General features: G+C 44.1%; 1 protein-coding gene across 1 annotated transcript in view; it reads right to left on the bottom strand.

Annotated features, from left to right (window-relative positions):
• Positions 1-21,793, bottom strand: part of KIF13B (kinesin family member 13B) — a 174,479-nt gene that overhangs the window by 13,951 nt on the left and 138,735 nt on the right. The window contains exons 36-37 of the mRNA XM_019537197.1: positions 12,503-12,620; positions 10,576-10,709 (exon numbers count right to left, since the gene is read on the bottom strand). Of these exons, the coding sequence (XP_019392742.1) occupies positions 10,576-10,709; positions 12,503-12,620 (252 nt within the window). The remainder of the gene's footprint in view (positions 1-10,575; positions 10,710-12,502; positions 12,621-21,793) is intronic.

The raw sequence follows: 21,793 nt of genomic DNA, 5'->3' as shown, positions 1-21,793 counted from the left end.
GATGAATAAGATATGTTGTAGCGGGTGTGGTTGCTCTACAGTATCTGCCAGACTGACCCTTAAAGAAGTCCTGGTAAAACAATATGAGTTTACTTTGACTGACCTCTCTGTAGGGATGAGTTACTGGAAGTGGCAGAAATTCAATAGACTCTAGTCACCCACATCCCCCTCAAAAAAAAAAAGTCTTGCCTGCCTACAGTATCTGTTCTTACAAGCTCGTTAGTACTGTTTGCTCTCCCACAACCAGCAAAGCAAAAAAACTACAACTGCTGCAAGCCTCACCAGCGATCTTTTAATTGAAGAAGCTTCACTCATAACATGCAGAACGTCTACAATATGCACAAGTCACTCACCAACCACTATATTGTGCCCCCCAGTAAAACCACTTCCTGGTATCACAACTTTCTCTTCCTTTCAAATGCACACGTTTGCAATGGAATTGTTCACATCGTAAGTATTTCTTGCAGGTTCGTAAATTAAAAGACTGGAAATAATCTCTGAAGTGGTCGCATAAAGGTGGCAGCAGCAGCTAATTCTAACTCCCAGCTGGGGGTCCCAAATTTAACTGCAAACCTGGGACCTCCTGCACGGTACTGTCAGCAGCAGATGGATTGCCAACGTACAGAAGAATCTTGTAGGGGGAGCACAGAAAAAAAAAGAAAAGAGAAGAGGGAAGAAGCAAAAACCTTCCTCTTCAGCACAGCGTAGGGAGAGGTGCACAGCTTCTGGTCACAGAGCTCTTTGGCCATCTAGATCTTTTGGGAGAAATAGGCTCTTTTTCTTTGGAGGGATAGTCCCAGTTCTCTTACAGGAAACATATCTGCAATGCTAATTTTCAGGATATTTTGAGAATGCAGCTGCAGTTTGTTTAACAAGAGCGGAATATTCCATCTGACGGCAAGATGCAGTGGGGACCGCTACGGGTCTGCAACGCCTCCCACCTGCGTTACTGCCACGAAGAACTCAGCCAAGTACCAACCGCGCTACTCTTCTACCAAAGAGGAATACGTTCATACAGAAAGAGCAGCTAATCTTTATGAAGGCGGCCGAGAGGTATCAGTAAGTAAAAAACCACAAACAGGCAACCTCCCCCCCACTAAGTTAGTTAAAAGTTTTAAAAAAAAGTAGAAACTACATAATTTTATATATCACCAATATATATTGGTGATACATACACACACACACATATATCTACACACTTATATATACACAAACATATATTATAACTTGCTGGACGAACCTAAATGCTTGGTAAAAACATATTGTATGGCACCCATTCATCAGCGGGTGACGATGGATATTGCAGCTATTCTACTGACTGGTGCTGCATTTTCTCTTGTGGCTGTTGTAAAGACCGATGTTAGACATGCAGGTCCTGCCACAGTGGTCACAGGTGTACATGGCGTTAGGGGCTACTGTACCGACAGGCTGGTTCCTTCCGTCATGTTTCTGTTGTAATTCAAGTGACCATTTCTCGTTGTGATGATTGAGAAGGGAACGCCACTTTGCCCCGTCTCCTGCTAAGGCCTCCCAAAGGTTTGGGTCGATTCCAAAAGCCTTCATATATCCTGCTTACAGATATCTTTGAAGTGCGATTTCAGGTGCCCTACTCCTACTCTTCTCTCCCCGTTTGCAATGTGCCCATGCAGGATGTCCTTCAGGATGTGCCCAACTTCCATGTTGAGAAGATGGCCAAGCCAGCAGAGACCCCACTGTCTGAGTAGTGCAGTGATGGTTGGCAGGATGGCTTTGGCAATGACCTCTGTGTCGGCGATTCTGTCTTGCCATGTGATATCAAGGATTCACCATAAACAGCGTAGATGGAAGCTGTTTGGCTTCTTTTCTTGATATGCAGATGTTGACCATGTCTCACTGCTAGCCATAAGGACACTGAGGATGCAGGCTTTGTACACAAGCAGCTGAGTTTTGATTGCAAGTTGTGTGTTGCTCCAGACTCATTAGGAGAGCTTACTGAAAGTGGTAGCTTCCTTTCCAGTGTGCACATTTAGCTCTTACTTTAAAAAAGTATTAAAATAAAACTAATCATGTGCTCCTTTAAAGAAAGGAAAATGTCTCGTAAGTCAAGTCAAAGCTCTTTCACCTTCCACAGCAAGAGGCAAGGATACCACTGACGTATGGTTCAGAGAGGACTGAATCTATTTGGCTGCTTCAGGTATTACTGGCCACAGTTCTGCTGTCCTCAGAGACCAGACCCCACGAAGGAGTTATTGGGAGCAAATACCGAACAGCGTCTAACAAAGGTAGCTCTTTCCAGAACTCAGAGTGGACCGAGGTTGGTGTCTGGTACTTCTGAGTCTACCATTTTGCTTGTCAGAATCTCAGCTCCGAGCGAGTTTCTAAAGCCATTAAGAGCGCGATTAAATTAGTGCCTTATGCCTGAACTTGATGAGAGTCAGGACAGCGGGTTTAAGATGTGTAAGCTCCTGCTGTTCGTCACTCTGGTTGCTCAGATGCTCCCAGATAATTCATCACAGTCGTTAAGCATTTCACTTCTATTCAAAGCATGCTAAAGAGGAGAGGTGGCTACAGGGCATGTGTCCACCACCAGGTCTTCATCAGCCCTGTGCAAGTGCATTTGAGCCTTGCTTTGGGGAGCCCACCCTGGGGAGCCCAGCAGAACATATATTTAACATCTCTATTGTCTACTGAAAGTGGCCTCCCAAGGCAGGTGGAGCTACGGCAAACAGCACTGGTTTCCTCACCGTTCCCAACTCGACTTGGCAGAATGAAGGGCTTATTGCTACGAGTTCAAATCTAAGTCTACTCACGTATCAGAGATTCAGGATGATGGGGGAACGGGGCAGTGTGTTTTAACAGATACGGTACTGCATTTACACCCCAGGCATCTATTCCCGACTCTGAAGCCAACCCCATGTGCGACCCTCCTTCTTAGTTTCACCATTTGTAAAATGAGGATGCTACAACCACCTCTCTTGGAAGGTACCTGGGCTCTATGGATAAAAACGTTATAAAACTGCTCAGAAATTATCTTAATTTCTTTTCTTATTCTGTTACATTTTACTTCCTTTGATAGGGGCACTATTCACCTCTTAAAAAAGAAAAGGAAAAAGAACACCACACAGGAAAGTGTTTCGTTATCTCTCAAAAAACCTTCATGTCTAACAGCATGTAAACCCATAAAATCTAAAAACTGGCTGGTATCAAATAGCAAAAGAAATAAAACTGTTACACTTTAACCATTCCTCATCAAGTGCTAAGATACTGTTATCCTCCAAAAGAGGATGACAAATGTAAAACTCTCTTAAGATACCTTTGCCAGCCAACTTCAAAAAAAAAAAAATGTGGAGGAAAAAAAAGCAATTATCAAAAGTGGCACTTAACCAACTTTGCCGTTGACAGGAAACAGCTGGGTAAGAAGAGAACACCCTCATCGGGTAGCAAAGGTATTAAAACAAATCTTTGTTATGAAATGTAGTCGAGTTACGCGGGGAGGCAGAGAGAATAAGTATTAACGCAATTTGTTATGACTACTTGTGTTTGTGAGAAGACATTTGTTGGATGAAATATGTCTCTGCTGCCAGAGCCAGATTCTGGATGCGATTTCAAGCAAAAAGCTCTCGCTAAAGTAAAGCTGTGCATCTGATAGCAACATTTGGACCTATTCATTTAAGGCTACCCTATAGGTCATTCTTGGTGTATGAAAAACCTTGGACCAGAAAAGAATGTAAAAGCAACCCAGTTTGGTAACAGCTTCCCACTGAAGGTTGCTAAACGTATTTTAATGTATCATGAGATTTATCAGAGGATATGAAGATTTTGCAGATAATCCCAGAACTTTCATCTTTTTTTTTTTTTTTCCCCTAATAACCCACTGTTGCCCAGCCTTTGTCATTTGTAGATATCAAATTTGAACATCTGGAAATAGATGTTAATAAATGCAGATATTAAGTCACTTCAACAGAAAGTTGTCTGGAAGGAAATGGGATGGCTCTGGGGGGATTGGTAATAAAATACGTAGCCTTTCAACTCAGGCTATTGGATGAAAGCCTTAACCTTAAGCCTGCAGAGTCCCGCTGTATTTACCGAGGGTACTCTCTGCTTAATGCAACGTGCACACACAAGACATTTGCTGGGCTGGATAGCAGCACTCCAGTTACTAATCTAGAGCTTGTTTCTGCAAATCAACCTACCACCACCAAGTCACGGCTTTTTGAAGCTCGGTGTGAACTGAGCTGGACGGAAGAGTTCCCGTGCCTGCTGGGACCTGATCCCAAAGACCTGCCACGACAGCGACCTGCATGCCTACATGCCATGCCGTCTCAGGGCACGGGTGCACATACATTGGAGCGGGTTTAGAAGAGCAGCAGCTGTGGCCTTCTAACCATTGCATATGGACGAGCCAGAAACAATACAAATATGGCAAAACCACTCCTACTTTAACCCTGGACAAAGCAGTGTTAAAGCTGGCAGTGGTTTTGCTATATTCGTATTGGTCCTGGCTTGTCCACACGTTGCATTGGCCACACGGTAGGAGAGGCCAAGGATTGATTGGTCCCTGGAGCACAGAAGTACACCCCAACTTCTAGAGATGGGCCACTCAAGTCAGAGCTGAGACATGCAGAAGGACAACAGAGTTCCCACTGCTATTTATACTGCAGACTGGGATGACTGGTTGCAAAGACAGTGAATCTGACAACACTATGGTCACATACCCATTAAAAAAAAATAATTTAAAAAGGTGTCCGTGGTGTTGAAACAAATAGTTTGCATTCACTGAATGCTATAAAAGCCAGTCTGAGAACATAAGATTTAAAACCCACCGTCACAAATTACACAAGCCAAGAAAAACTTAGAATCCCCCAACACACACAGAGCATGCAAAAAGAAAAAAAAAAAAAAAAGGAAAAATATTCTTTAAACTTTTTTCTTCTTCACCTCTCACAAGCATTTTCTGCCCCTTTCTATGGCTTTAAAATGAAGTTGCTTTGTTCAACCTACACAAAGTTTATGAACCACTAATCAGTAAAAATTTTTCAAAATGAGAACCCACTTCACCTTCCACATCACGGACTGTTCCAGCCAGCAATAGTGTGTGCAACTGTCAAATCTGTGTCATATTTAGTGCACAATTCACTGTACATTACTTTGAGTGCAACTACATTTATTTCAATTCCAGAAAGAAACATTAGAATAATAATGGGTGGCAGTGTCTAAATAAGTTCCTTTAAAATTGTCAGATTCTGGGCTTCATTGGTTTATCTTTAAAAGCTAGTTTTATATAATCATTTTCATTATAAAAAGGTTTTAAAAAGGATGACAGGGGAAAGTGAATTCAGTGAGCAAGCAAAGTCCTCACAATTGTCACAAGAATTAGACACTATATACACCTATGGAGCTATACACGCACGCACGCATATACACACACGTATGTACAGAGTGTGTGCGCGTGTGTTACACTACCAGAGAGATCTTCTGGTTTACCTGGGTAGGTTTCATTAACTGCAGTTCATTATTTATCTAGACTGGCATCTAAACCTGCATCAGAAGGTCGAAGACAACTAATTTTGTCAGCTGCCCTCTCCTCCCGTGTCAGCCCTCTGCATTCCTGGAAATCAACCCGAGAGCAATGAATTACGATGTTACCGCAGACGCAGACAAGAGAATCGTCTACAGACGGCTATGACATGAAAAATCGCCCTCTTGTTTTGGTAACGTACTAAAAGAGTCCCTTCAATAATTCACCTACACACTCAAATACCACATCGGCGGGGGTTGTGAAAGCACCTAGAAATCCCCCCCCCCAAAAAATTAGCCTTCAAAAGTATTTTTTACAGCCACTGATCACGCGCACACTCGTCTGAGAAGTCGGCTTTTGCCTCTGTATGATGTGGTCTGCACGCTTCCACACGTGTCTGTGTAACACCAACTGCTCCATGATGCCCCCAGCCGTCACCATGTGACCTGTCTGGGGAAGGATCATAAGGTAAACGCGACCAGCTCTGTCTTGCTCAGACTGTGAAAGCAAAGTGCTGGTAAAGACCAGCCTCAATAGCGTATGCATAACTTAATAAGCAGCTATACAATTAAGAACATGCAACTTCCTTCATCTACCTCCACGCATGTTCTCCGTGTAAAATAACAGCCTCGTCCCCATCGAGAGCGAGACTAGGAAAAGGTACAAATGCTGAATGCTGCAAACACCAACTGGTTTTAAGAAAAGAGAACAGGAAGCACAAAGCTAGGTAAATAATTAAAAAAACCCCAATGGTTATGAACATAGGTAGTTTTCATGTATGAAAAAAGTCCTGGCAATTACTAAGCAAAGGGCACCAGGTTAGCCAGCTAGAACATGTATTTTCTAACTTAAAAGTATATAAACAGCTTCATCAGAAGCCAATCTTTCAGGTACATAAACAGCTTCATCGGAAGCCATTCTGCGAGTTACATAAAGAATCCTATTATGCCAAATTAATTCAATCTAACTAATTAGAGAGCAGGAAGTTCTTTCAATTATTTTATGTGCTGTCTGAGAAACACACTTGAATACGAGAGCAGATTTCATTAATTGCGGTTCATTATTCTCCAGATTAGCTGCTAAACTTGTATCAGAAGGTCAAAGACAGCAATTTTGTCAGCTGCCACCACCTTCACTGTAATGTCTTTGCATCGCTGGAACTCAGACAGCCATTGATTACAAACAGAAACCAGAACTGGGAAAGACCATCTTGCTAAAGTAGCGCATACAGGATGGTATCTTACTTTAAGGCAGTTGCCTGCTTAAACAAAAGCATATGTTGAAATAAGAATCTGCGGCAAAGAGATAATTTTTGATCATTCTTCAGGACAAGCGCTCAGAAGCGTCTGCTTCCCTCTTACTTTGATAGGATTAGGGATTTTTAAAGCTGCAGCTCCCTACAAAGAAAATATGTGCAGATCTAGGAGCTCGCTCTCTCTGCAAGATGCTCGGTCATGATGAGCTTAACCTTTTCTGCAAGTTTGGAAATTAAAATTAAGCGCTGTTCTATCAACAAACGAGCGTGGTATTCAAGAGCACTGAAACGCAGATAATTTTAGCTACAAGATATTGTTTAAAAGCACTGATTCTCCACGAGGGTGCTCTGAGATCCTTTCAAGGGTGCCGTGGGGTGACACGCGGTGTTAGCGCCGTAACGTGGCAAGCCGTTCACAAGAAAAGCCCAGGACTTCAAATAGAAATGTATAGAGTTAAAAACATTCTGACTTATTGTGATCTTTGCAAGAGAAAAATCTCTCTATTTTTCCGCAGCCAAAAAAAAACAAGTGGAAACTAAGAAGTGGCATTTACCAAGAGGTGCCTGGAGTCTAGAGGGATTGAGAACCACTGGCTTAAAATGAGGTTCGGCACAATATAGCTTTATAGATAGTACTTTTTACCAAGTCACAGAGCCAACTAAATCTGTCCGTCAACCATAACATTTTGAGACAGGAAAAGCAAGCCTGGTCATCCTATCCGGCTCTGCCGATAAAGGATGGTCTCTCTACAGTTAAAATGACGCTAAACAAAACACCAGGGAATAACACCACGAGATGAGGGTTGCACCGCCTGAGAAGGTTTAAGACTTTTCGGTAGAACAATGAAACAAGTCAGCAAGAAATCTGAGGTTTCCTTTTGCTGAATTTCAACTCTTCTTGAGGGCATGCCCTCAAGACCTTTCCTCTACGTACTGTGTTGTCTCTAATGACGCTTGCATCCAAATGCTTGCAGACTTATGCCTCTAACCCCTTTTTTTTTTTTCCTTTAGCCAAATTGAAACTAGGTATTTTAATCTTTCTTTGTAAATCATTCCCCGGCCCTTTGCTTTTCTCTCATTCCCTTCAAATTGTCAATCACTTGCTGATAAATAATAATTTGATGTCTAAAATACCACCCAGTGACACCCCAGTAATGGCTGAGATATTCAACGTGCGCTTGGTACCGCAGAGCAGCCCATCGTCAACTCCGTTCTTCGCGACTTTTGCAAGTGCAGGTGGAGTGTCGCACCGGCAGGTATTTTGGCAGCTGTATATGTAGTCTGCCATCCCCTCCCGCCCCGGTGGTAACAGCATTTCAGTCATCCTCCTTGAACACCCGTCTTCTACTCTAACCTTAGGGAACATCCATTTAGATTTGTCTAGGTCCAATATTGTTCTCTTTCTTGGCCATCTCTTTTGTACAGGGTGGCTTAGACTTCAGGGCATTTTGCAGCACTTCCCAATTTGGCATCTGCAAGAGCTAGCTCTACCAAGGCCTGTTTTTTTAAAAGGTGTTACAGCTGAACACACCAATCCCTGCAGCTCCCCCCCTCCACCTACTTAATGCATCGCCATTTATCACGATGGCTTTGTTTAATGGGCCACAAGCCCAAATGTAACCCAAGGGACCATGTCTGCACCAGCCTGCATAGAAAGGAGAACTAAGATAGCATGAGGTATGGTGCTATTTATGTTTTAAAACAAGAAAATATTATTCCAAGAGTGTACGTTTACCTCTTGGTGTAAGCCAGGCTTGTCCTCTTAACTGTTTCAGGGGCTGCTTTCACTTCTACGCCCAGCAGTTCCCAGCGGGGAGCAGGAAACCCAGTTCATTTACTGACAGCACCATGAAAAATGTCTCTGTTTCCTACGGACAACTGGTGACCTGAACATGTAGTGCAGCTGACTTGTCACATTAGGATACTAAAAGCCTTGAAGCTTGTATTAATTTTTATGATTTCATTTCATTATATTGATCCAATGGTCTTGAAAACCCTTGGGTTGCTCTCCAGTCTAACCCAACATTACATACACACTTCTATTTATACATTCGGCATTTCATGTATCTATTTATTTTTGTCAGAGAGAGTCTTCTCTCCCCTTGCATTCCCAGTGACATGCCCATTATTAGGTTACCTGAGCACTCATTTACTCGCATTTAACACACAAGATTTCTTTCAACCGGAAACTTCGGAGTTGAAAAATCTGCTTCTAGAGAAATCATTGAAAAGACCAGTTTTGAGTCATAGGAGGGAGTGAAGTCAAGTTGTTAAAGTAATCCAGACTCCACCAATTCTCAGTGTGATTTCAGACAGCTCACAAGGGGTGTATCTGCACCTTTCAGGGCCTAAATATGTTTAAAAATCTAACCATTTTGAGTTTTATTTATCCTCAGTTTTGGATGGGTTAACTGAGGTAGTTACACACTTGCCAAAGTTGGTATAAAGCACTTGGACACACATGGATGAATGGCAGTGTCAAAAAATCCGAAGTACTGCTGGAGCAATAGGTAGTGATTGACACCATTTTCATGATTTGTTTTATTTTACCCTATTTTGGTCTTTAAAGGGCCATTGTCAAATAAGAGCTTTTTAATATATTCTTATTTTTATTAATTATTTACTGTTTAATATGACGTACACATTTTAAATGGGGACTTCTAAAGTTTTAGTGTACTTAGAGTACACTTATGCTCTTCAATTACTTTTTGATTTATACTAAGAACTTGAACTAGCAGCGAAAAATTGAGTAACTCCACATTCCTATGATCCTAGATACCTGGCTGGCATGGTTTTAATCAGAGACAATTCTGGCTCGAGTACGGGCCGGATGCGACCTTGCATCCCTACTTTTCTATGATCCTTAAGTTTGAGTCCGCTTATAGCAAGACCTGAACAAGAAAGCCCAAATCTCTCTCTCTCTCACACACACACACACACATTATTACCATTCAGACATTTCTACAAGGGAGGTGGAATACACATTCTCACTACTCTGGGTACTAGTGAACTGGATCTCCATTTTGGGGCAAGGCTGTGTAACAAAATAATGTTCCCCCTAAGGCTCCAAATCTGAAGGCAAGAACTGAGCCTAGTTAATTGGATGCCCTATGGACCACTGTAAAAATGCAGCTACACTCCCTTAGCCATAAACCTGGAGTTTCCTAAGCAGACAACACAGAGATTTTATATTAATCAACTATAGCTTTTTGTATAATATCACACCTTTAAAGTTCAGGCTCTCATTCCCAACAGGGTTCTTGGTCTTGTACTTATCTTGTAGACTGACTATACCTCAGTTTGTCTTTGAAGCACGGGGGCAAAATATGAGGTGTGTGGAGACAGAGGCAGTACTACAGGCACATGGCATCCTCTACACGCTTGCTAAGTAGACTGGGGTAGACGTCAAAACCGCTGCCCCAAGTACAAAGCACAAGTCAGAAAGAGGTGATGCGGAGTGGGGAGGGGAGAAGGGAAATGAAATCAAGAATTAAAAATAGAATTACATTTTCCATTTGGCAATTCACAAACAACACTAAGTGCACTTCATAAATTTTACTATTGTTGCTGCAAGTGGTATTACCATAAATCACATTAGTAGTGCTCTTGGCACTTTTCAAAAGCCAAGTGGGCTGAGAGTATCAATAAGTTTAAACAGCTCCACTATCTCAGATAGAGTGGAGGGGAAATGGATCACAAGCTTTTACTACAGTCGACTAAAAGCCTGGTTTCCCCTGCAACAACATACAAAACAGCTTTTTCTTTCTGCCAGCAAGTCATTATAACAGTGCTCACCAATATCTCTGTATATTTTTCTTTTTACCTGCTGTGCAAGAGGAGAGGGTTGCCTGGCCTTTTTGTCCTCTCTCACAGGAAAGAGAGACTTAAGCAGCTTTGGCATCTGAGGCACGAAGGATTTTACTGGATTCAGGTAGGAGGCAGCCAAACTACTGAGACCTGTCAGCAAAGTTAAAAAAAAAATAGCTATAAGATTCTTGCATAAGAGACGGTCAACAGACCTAACACAAAAGAGGGAGTCAATCAGTGGTTAGAAAAGTGTTTCATCTTTTTTAGATGCAAGGTGCATCCCTTGAAAAAAGCCAGCTCTCAGTTTCCCCCTCTTTTTTTTTGTGACTATAGAAAATAATTAAGCAAATCTTCTGTTGCAAGTAACTCAGGAAGATCACAGCATGGCAGAATGGTTTTAACACTACAGATTCCCATTTGAAATCTTGGGGTTTATCTTGAGAATCATATTAGGTGTTTCCATACCTAATAGTGCTAGGATTGCATGGTACCCCGTGGCACCCTTGAAAAGATCTTATGGCATGCCAGCATGCTGGGGCACTCGGGTCGAGGATCACTAGGCTGGAGCAACAGGGGATTTGTAGACTGTTTCTAGTCTCATCTCTTTCTTTGAGGGGCAAGGACTTGAGAGGCAACAGGGCAGGGGGAGAAAGAGATGTTTCCTTTCTAAAACGGGGTGAAGAGCTTAATATTGGCAAGCTGCTTTGGAGTCACTATATATTTTAGAAATTTCTGTGGCAGATAACACATAAAAGCTATCGCCAGGTAAGCGCAAGACTGTAATGTGGCAAACTCAATTATTAAATCAAACACTAGAGACCGCTAGATGAGGTTTGGTCTGGATGGCAGTGCTTGCTACGCCTACCATCCTGTTCCACCCCACCTCCCCCAAGAAACACCACTTATAGCTCTTTTATATTTGCTTTCATCTAAACACTATGCTCTGCAATATCTAGCAAGCTCCATAGGTCAGCTGCAAAATATGCATCCCAATATATCGCTAGCCTCACGGCCTCTGCTGCTTTGCTTGCATAACACATACCGTATTAGTATGTCTGCACCGTGCTGTCCTGGTTTTAGAATTTAAGCTTCTGGAACAAGGACTGTGACTTCTCAACTAGAAGTCACTGTTAAACCCCCAGCATTTACTGCTCGATGCTTGCAGAACTGCAGTTTCCAATTTTAAAAAAAGACAGGTGATGAGTAAAGCACAGACTCAGGTCAGCAAAGGCCAAGTTCTTAGATCACGGGTACACAAACTAGTTATCAGAGGGTAAAAAGGTGGAGAGGATTTGTTACATATCAGCTGTGCTGCACTACCCAGCCGAGTGGAGGGTCTTGCCGTGGATGAAAGCTAAGCCACATCAGATTCGCCCCAAAGAAGAGTGCAGGACAGTGGGAATCCTACCGCCTTTTAATCACACATGAACTAGCTTGCAAGCCCATATCCTCCATGCTGCCAGGTGTGTGCTTGTACAGTTCAAAGCACAGCAAGGCAACCCCACAGGCTATGGATGAATGTATATTCAGAGCTGTTCCACACGGGAAGGGGCCACTTGCTCCAAACTGGGCAGCAGCTGTTATGTTCTGACAATGACGGGTGCAGAAGGAGGATGCAAAATGTTGCAAAACAGCTCTGACTGCAGCAGGGCTTCACCCCAGTGTTAAAGTTGGAGCAGTTCAGATACATTCAGTATTGCTCCCAGCTTCTGCACATGTAACCATCAGACCGTGCTCCGACCAGCAGCTCCCCTTTTGATACAACCCCAGATGAAGTTCTGTCCATTAAACTGTTAAAAAAAAAAAAATCATACAACTTCCAAAAGGACCTCCATCCTCAGTTCGTCCCCTCTTCTCATGCTTTGCTCTCTCCTGAAATACCAGCTAGAGCACTTAACTCTGAACTTTTGCTATAGCTGACTTAACTTGGGGGTAGCTGTTACCTGGGTCTGGAGAATGGTTTTGCTGAACAGAGCCGGGCAAACATGTAGGAGGCGAGGTCATCCTGCAACTGGAACGTGTTGAAGTTTGGGATACGTCTTGCTGGCTCTCCCATCGGCTCTAGAAGAAAAATGAGTTTTGAAAACGTATGTATTGCATACAGGAGGAGTCCACTACTATTTTTAATCTCACGCAAGCATATCATAGCCCTTTGCCATAAGCAGAACGTGCAAACCTGAGGACAGAACCCCTGCCCCAAAGCGTTCTCAGTTGAAAGGCCTGTTCCTGCCAGATGCAGAGCTCCCTCAGCTCCCACAGGCATAGCTGGCTCCTTACAACCACTGAGGACTCACCGTGGGAATCGGAGAATGCAATTCTGCAGCCTGTGTTACATGTGGGTCTGACAGACCTTTGTAATGAACCCTCCTCTGGGCCTGAAAATCTGCAAAGACTTTGTGACTTTCCAAAAGGGCAGTCAAGTGAGGTATGGAAAAGCGCAAGACAGATGGATGGAGAGCCCTGAAGAAGAGAAATCTGATTTCTGAACTGAAGTCTGGAAGCTGGTCTACAAGTTCAAGTAGTGGGAGATGAGGTGAGGGTCGGGTCTACAGGAAAATAAACCGATCATACTTGTTGCATTCCTATAGAGCAGAAGGGAGAACAGGTGCAAGACAAGGAAGTTAGACTGCAATACATACCAGTATCATGGTGGGAGATAATTAGAGGAAGAGGTCAGGGTTTTGGCATTGCCAATAGGGGTAAAATGTGGAGTCACAGAGGGCCTGGAGCTGAGGGGGAGAAAGACTGGCAAGGTGAGACTGGGCAACAGACGGGAAGGGTATTTTACAGACACTGCGGTTCTTTAGGGATGTTCAGTCTACCTGAATCCTGTTCTACGATCCTGTGTCCTATGTGCTCTTTGGGCAATGTCTACTGGGCTCACACCCCTTTCTCACGGCCCTCATGGCAGAGCAGATGCAATGGCCCCTCTGTTCCTCTGCAAACCCCCGACCAACAGATTGTCATGGTGAAAACGAGGGTTCAGGTCCTGGGTCTACATGAACAGCACATCCCAAAGAACCAGAGTCAATGAAAGAAATGAACTACTCTGCCTTTCAAATCTTTGTCCACGTGGGTCCCACTGTAGGGGACAAGCTACCAGGCCTCTCTCAGGAGGATGGTGCTAGGAGTCCTATCCAAATGGCTGGAGGACTGCCTCACACCAGCATCAAATCCAGAGGCTGCGATCAGTGAACAGAGCCAAGGTCGCCCTGATCTCCGAGCAGCTGCCCTGCACTTTTAAGATGTACGATGTACCTCAAGATTGCCCAGGAAATCGCTGGAACGCTAGCAGAGTGCATTTTTATGCACCCGGGCAAAACTTACCTATTCAGTTGACTATTATGACATGAAGAAAGTCCCGGGGTTGAAAAAGCCTCCCCTCAAAGGTTACACACAGCCGGTATGTTTTACAGAAAAACTCTGGTCTCTGCAGAAAGCTGGAGACAGCGATCAAGATTTCAAGCATGTGAAGATTTATTTCTCCAAAACATGAGTGAGACTGGCTGGGGGGGAAGGGAAGGAAGCGTGCAGAAGCACACCTATACCCCCAGCATGGAGACGAATACCTGCTGATTCAAACGAAAGCATGAGACCACTCAAGTTAGGAGCTTAAGATGCAAGATGCACAGAAAAGTGTCCTGACATTTATACCCGAATCTTGCTGTCCCTTTAGAAAGTAATAACAGCCCTCAAAACACTTGCTAGAGGGTTGGGATAAGGAACAATGTGCTAAAGGCTCAGAGGATGCACCCATTAGGTCACAAGGGTGCAGCATTTGGCACAAGAACAGGGAAGTCCCTCACGGTGGAAAAAAATGCATGGATCGCACTTTTCCAGAACTTATCCACTGCTGGATGCAAGAATATAATGCGACTTTGAATGGGAAAGTGACAGGTAGCTCAATGAGCCCTAACAGAGATGAAAATCTGGAATGTTTCAAGGATAATAAATAATCCAGGAGAGCAGGAATAGATTTCTCCAAGGGCTGAAGGTCACACGGAGCAGCTCAGGGCAAAAATCATTTCCAAACGGATCTATACATTACTCTCATAGAATCAAAACTTCATGTACTCTCTAGAGCGCCCAACCAGCAAACATCCATGCTGTCAGCTGAAGTGGTGAGGGGTTTGACTACGGAAATCCGTGAAATATCTAGGAAGAGCAGCGAGTGGCTCAGTTGACCAGTGCATTACTTCTGATTATCACCTGTCCCAGCTCTACACTGGTGCTATCCAAGCCATTAGTAATGCTTTGTCCCATCTCACTCTTTCAAGCACACACTCTGGGGATTAAGCCACCCTTGCAATCTCCTCTGGTCTTATGTTTTGTAAACTCTTTGAGGCAGGCACCCTGTTTTCATCCTGTGTTTATACGGCGGGGTGCTGGTCCATGAGTAAGGCTCTTAAGCCCTAGGGTAATAAACAGTAATAGTACAAAGAGAGACCCTGGAACCAAAAGGGGGTTAAAAAAATACTTGAACCACTTTGAGAGGAACTTGCTGTGGGCTATTTGGTATTTTAGAAGTGACTATGATAAAGGCCAGGGACTGCTGCAAACACTTGACACCTATATAGATCAATATCCAAAGAACGTCGCCATCATCAATCCCTCACAGTGAAGGAAGACTGTTTTCCACGATTGTCTTTTCTGGGTCCGAAGATGGCTAACAAGGCCTATCTGGGGTCAACAGGTAACACTGGCACGCTGTTTCTGCTGCTCCCGTTTTTCCACCTCCTGTTGCCTGAGATCCTTGCAGCGGACTCCTCCTCCATTTGGAGCAGTTCTGGGCGATACTTTCCCACGAGTTGATGTCCACATTGCATTTTTTCAAGTTGGCCTTGAGGACATCCTTGAAGCGCTTTCTCTGCCCTCCTCTTGAGTATACACCTTGATTGAGCTGGGAGAATAAAACTTGGTTCAGGAATCTGGAGTCAGACAGATGATGTGGCCGGCCCAGCAAAGCTGACGTCAGATGATCATTGCCTCGATGCTCGTAGTGTTTCTTTGCAAGAGGCTCATGTTGGTGCATCCGTCTTCCCACTGGATTCATAGGATCTTCCACAGGCAGCATTGATGGTACTTCTCCAGCAGCTTGAAACGTCTCCTGTACAATGCCCACATCTCAGCTCTGTACAGTACAGTGGGGATCATGACTCCTTGCTAAAGCATCAGCTTGGTTTTGGATCTGATGTCATGGTCTTCAAACACCGGCTTCCTCAGGCGTCTGAAGGCTGCACTTGCACATTTGAGGCGATGTTGGATTTCTTCATTGGTGTCAGCCTTCCGCGAGAGATGGCTTCCAAGGTCTGGGAACTATTCAACATCCTCCAGAGACTCACTGTGAATCTGAATTACTGGAGCTGAGGACTGGCATTGGGTACATTTACATATGCCATTAAAGTGATGTGGTAAACTCTTGTGCAGGACACGCTGGAGTCAGCTGCTCCTGGTTGCAGTGTCTGTACATACAGATGCTGTGCCTGGGAGGGACCACAGCAGTCTGAGCTGGGGTGGAGCAGCCCTGGGCTGGCAGCAGGCTTGTGGGTGTCAGCCGGGGGCTCCAGGTTTCAGTGCTGGGTGGCAAAAAGGCTGGCTGGGGCACAAGAGTGCCTGAAGAACGGAGCTGTATAGCTAGGTGGCAGGCAGGGATCTGGCCCCCTGCTGCCTGTGCTGACTGGGTGCTGTTTCTTCCCAGGTCAGTGTTTACACATGCATTCAGGCACAGTTATTTTTGCACCGTAAGACAGCACTTTCCTCGATGGTACTGTCTTATGGTGGTGAAAATTAGTTTGCTGAGGTCGAATAGTGTTGAACGTGTAAACTGTGACACTTTACACCACAGCAAATTAGGCTATTGCACATGTGTACATGCACCCATGATTAACAGCTTGTTGATGGAGGACCTTAGTCTTCTGAATGCTAAGCGTCAGTCCTGCTTTCTTGCATGCCTTGTTAAAGACATCAACAACTGCTTGAAGGTCTGCCACTCACTACAGCTTCACCAGTGTACAGGAGCTTGATGACTGAGGTTGGGGTGGGTCTTGGTTTTGGCTTGGAGTTGGTTCAGATTAAACAGCAGGGTTTTAAAAAGTTGAGGATGTAGGGAAAAGAAGTTAGAAGAAAAGACAATCTTCATTTTAGACAGTTGGTCACAGACATTGGGTTAAGTGTGACCCACCAGGTTTAAGATGGCTGCAAGCCATCTCAAAGGAAGTGCTGGTAGGACAGGCAGAACTGCAGTAATGGTCAGATGGAGAAGAGGGTATATACAGCAGAAAGGGTCAGTACACAAGGGATAACTGAACGCTGGGCAGATCAAATACCACCCTAAGAGCAGAGGGGCACATGGTCATAGCGGTAATGATCACTTGTCAAAGGAGGGAGACTTATGCTATGCGAGTAAGCCAACATTTACAGACAAGCTTCCATGGCCAGTAAAACTGCAAGATATATGCTCTATATTAACTGGATGCAGTTCCCAAGTTTCGCATATGCTTATTATATATAGCTCTTACTTGATTGCTTTGTACGCTCTCTGACCAAAATGCTTAAATCTGTAAGTAGTGCCAGTTGGTTAGACTCAGTGCTGTGCAACTTTAGTCTCCATCAATGAGGGTGGCAGGAGAAGGGAAGATTGCTGATAAATCATGCGTCTGAAGGAGCTGTCACTCCAAGTATACAGTACATGGTCACCGCCAAAATGACTGAACACCAAGGTCAACTGACTTAATTTAACAAATCAGAAATAACCACTACACGAACATGTTCTTTGCTGCATTTATGTACAAGGTTGTTTCTAAAATGTCTTTCTGCCTTCTGCAATACTTTCCCCCTTTTAGTCACTCTCTCCCTTCTCCGCTGGTAGATGACAGAATAGCACTCTGTCCCCCAAGAAGAACAAAGCAGCTAATTTATCATCAGTAAATATAGCAAATCGATTCTTAATGCGCTCTTTAAGCTGCACCAGGCTCACCTATTTCTCCGCAGTTGGAAAGCCATTAAAACACTGCTGCCAGGCCATAGGAATGGATAGTCTTACTCTTATTTATCCAAGTCTTTCATTGTCAGCAGTTGAGGATGATCTCTCCCATTAGTCAAGACAAGTCCACTGATCGCTAAGGCCAATCCTAGAGCCACAGGCTCTCTAGCAAATGCCACAGGTAGCGGGTTAAAGGGAAGGCTGGACCACGGATTTCTCGGTTTTGTTTCCCTCCTTTCCATTTCTGTCATTTTTCTGCCTCCAGGGCATGCCAGTTTTCCTCAAAGTAAGATATGCCTTCTCTTGCAAGGTGCTGCCATGTAGCTCGGTCCTGAGCTAGTTTTTCCCCAGTTTGGGGTGTCAATGCCACATTTCATAATGTTCACCTTGAGGCCATCCTTGAAGCATTTCCTCTGGTCCCTGTGTGCCCTTGGCTGAATTGGGAGTATAGCAGCTGTTCTGGTAAAGGTGCACCAGGCATGTGTGCACAGTGCCTTGTCCACCACAGCTGATGTTGAGTAATCAATGCTTCCATACTGGTGGTGTTAGTGTCAGTGAGGACACTGGTATTTGTGCAATGATCCTCCCACCTTATGCCAGGGATCTTCCAGCGTTAGCAGTGGCGATGGTGTTCCAGGCTTTTCAGATGAACCCTGTTGGTCACCCTAGTTTTACAGCCATAGAGAAGAGCTGGGATTACCACAGCCTTATATAGTAGGAGCTTTGTTTGAATTCTGATGTCATGATCATTGAACAAGTGATGATTCACAAAGGCAGAGCTGGCACACCAGATCCTATGCTGGATCTCCTCGTCGATGCTGGCCTGCTTGGGAGAGATGGCTGCCGAGGTATGCAAAGCATTCAACGTTCTTTCACAAAGTCTTTCATAAAGGAGTTATGCATAGGTGATCACGGGACTTAACTACAGTCTCGGTGCCAATCCTAACCTTGTCTGCTCTATCAAATTGGAGGCTGAATTTATTTGCACTGAATGACTTTGAAGCTATTTTGTAAAATATTGCTGGCCCTAACTGGGATATGCAGGTCAAGTGGCCCTGCCCTGTCGTCTCATCTGACTTAGTAGCTAGGAGTGTTAACAGCAGTCTCCCACAGATGCCAGAGACACAGGGAAGTCCACTGTAACAAGGACATCATCCTCAGGAGATTTTAGGAGCAAATTCTGAAGGATTTCAATTGACATATGATTAAGGGCAGGCCCAAGAGTGATTGTAAACTGGACCGTGGGCTCCAAGCTGAGCTCCATTGAGTCCACGTCCAGCTTGCTCAGCTGTGGGGGGACAAGGAGAAAATGAACTAACTGCTAGCATAAGTGACTTTGAACTTTAAAATCCAGCTGATTTATATCTGTACTTGATATCACCAACGAGAGATCCTGCTACACTCAACTCATCTGACCCCCATGTCAAGACACAGGGTAAAACAGAATTCATGTTGCTCAAGTGCTCTTGCTCACGCCGTAGGTATAGCTGGAGAAAAAAACTGGTTTGTGACCCTCAGTGTAAACAGAGATAACTCAGACAGAGATGGGACCAAACGAAGCATTGTTACCCCCATGTAACGTGAGCTAAACAGGTCTTCTTTTCCCCATTAGCTGCTCCCACACAAACGGCAGGGACTCCACAGTGCCTTGGAGTTTGTAAGGAAATGGTCTTCCTCCTTTCTCATCTAACAGGGTGGCTTCGAGCCTACAATGCATCATTGTAAAACAGAGCTGTTGCTGAAAAGCAAAACCCAGGTGTGATTCATCATCACACAGGTTCAATGCTGGGTTACCCTTCAGGCACTCCCCCATTACAAAGCTCTCATGTCTCTTATATTGGCATACACAGCTAAACTTGAATGCATTTCAAAAATATGTCATTAGCACATAATTTCCTGAGCGCACAACCCCTGCACCCAAAGAAAGAACTTTCTTAACCTCTTATTTTGGAGAGATGTCACCTACAGGAAAATGAAGAGCCAACTACTGATATAAGACTATTCTTGCTCCAGATTCTGCAACACAACCTACATTTTGAGGACCCTGTGGTGGTATCACATCTCTCACATACCCTCAGCCGCAAGCCTCTCTTTGCTCTTATTTCTATAACCTCGCAGTTGTGAATGGTGCTTTGCATGTATAGAAATAAGCAGAGAGTAAACTCTACTCGAGATGCTGTGATGACACCAAGATTGATGCCATTCAGTCAAAGAAGAGGGGAACAAAGTGATGGAAGAAAAAACTAGGAGAGGAATTTCTTGTCCAAGTTGGTACACAAAAGTGACTCGCACCTTATGCCTAAAAGTGAACTCTGATGGATGAGTAACGCACGCCATTCCAGGGTGCAATCCATACGCTGTGCTTGATATCTGCTACATTATAATAAACTTGCTTAAGACGAGCTAATTAGACCCCTTTTCAAAGTGCATTCAGGCTCGTGGTATAATAATCTGTCATCTGCTACAACGGGCTGCTTCTCTTTTTTGCCCAAACACTTCTTTAAATGTCTTCAAGTGACAAAGATCTTTGACCCTAATGAAGCGATTTTGGTTAAAACTCACTGAATGCAGCCAATCATTTAGACTGATGCAGAAAGAACTGATATGGAGAGCCGGCACTGGTGCAGGTGGGCTTGCACAGTACATTTAACGACGTTCAAGCGAGCTTTATTTAAAAGAGGTTTTGTTGGCTTTTAGGAATAACTTAAGAAACGAGCTTCCATAGATGAATGGCACAAGGGGGTTTCTCAACGGGATCCCCGTTCCAAATCAACTAGTGACATGTTAGTAGTGAGCAAAAGATTGCTTGACAAGAGAAATTCACATTCCTAGTCACATCTGTGTAGTTATAATGGTAACATGCCTCATCTTACACTGGTATGGTATATCTTTTGGGGGGGGCGGGGGAGGAGGACAGCACTATCAGGGTAGCTATAACCTGCAGTAGAGATGGGTTATACAATAAATTCAGTTAACTAAGCCTCAGCAAAACCAAAGGACGCCTATACACATGTAGCAAAGCTGCTCCAACATGCTTGTTCGGCAAGCTTTAGTTAAAGAGCCCCTGCCGCCATTTTTCAATGCAGGGACACTGATACACGTGACGTTCTAGGTGTTTTAATTAAAGTGGCTCTCAGAGTTAAAGGCCTCCCCACCACCAACGCTCCCGGAGCACATGTACAACTGCCCAAAGGGACGAAAGGATAGCTTCTCTGATGAAATGTGAAGAGGTGACACAAAGGGCAATTATCTTCCACTCATCCCTCTTCCTATTTAGACAAACTTTCCCAGAGGTCACCAGCTGCTAACAATGAGATACGATTCCAGGGAAGCCTTAGAGCAGCTGCTGCTGTGGATCTTTAACACCAAGCTGCCTTTCTTGTTTCTTGCCCATCTAGTTTGGACAGGAAGAGGCAGCCCACGCGACCACACCATGTATCATGTGTCCAGAGAATTATGAACTGGACAGTGGAGCGCTGTAACGACAGCTTCAACTAGAAGATGCAGGCAGTGGGCTGAACCTCGCTGTTGCACCCACTTCACACTGCAATGCGAAGCAGAATGGAATTACTTGCTTACATGCGTGGAGGAGGAAAACGAGGAACAACGGCTGTGTTCTCAAAGCAGAAAACCATCAAAGTAAAGCAGCTTCAAACAAGCGCAATATAGTAATTTTATAGTGAGATAAAATTCTTATCTCGCTCATTAGGTTGACCTAATGTATTACCTCTGGTGGGACCTTTGGACACTGAAGCATGCAATGAGGGATACCAGGAAAAGGGAGTGAGGGGCAAGGGGGGAAAGGAAAAAAGAAGAAACAAACCATGAGAATTCAGACTGTTTTTTTTAAATAAAATACACTGTTTTTAGAGCACGCATGGGGTGTTTCTATGGATGTTATAAGCATACTTGATAACCTGCAGGTATTGTAGCATATCATATATCTACCAGATTTAGATGCAGATTCAGACATGACTCTTTTTTTTGGTTCCACGTAACTGCATTATACCATTTAAATGCTTTCTCCCCCTATCATCTCCTTATATGTGTGTTAATACAAAAAAAATGTATAACAGTATGCTACTCACCCACGCATATACATGCACTACTATGCACTTACAAAACAAGTCTGGTTATTCAAACCCAGATGTCATAGGGCTAACAGAAACGTGGTGGGATTCATCCCATGACTGGGCAGTTAGCATTAGGGGCTATCGGCTTTACAGGCGGGATAGAGAAGGAAGGAAAGGCG

Source organism: Crocodylus porosus, unplaced genomic scaffold (genome assembly GCF_001723895.1).
Source record: "Crocodylus porosus isolate Cpor-Errol unplaced genomic scaffold, CroPor_comp1, whole genome shotgun sequence".
In the NCBI taxonomy this organism is placed as follows: Eukaryota; Metazoa; Chordata; order Crocodylia; family Crocodylidae; genus Crocodylus; species Crocodylus porosus.
This window is presented reverse-complemented; position numbering and strand designations above follow the sequence as displayed.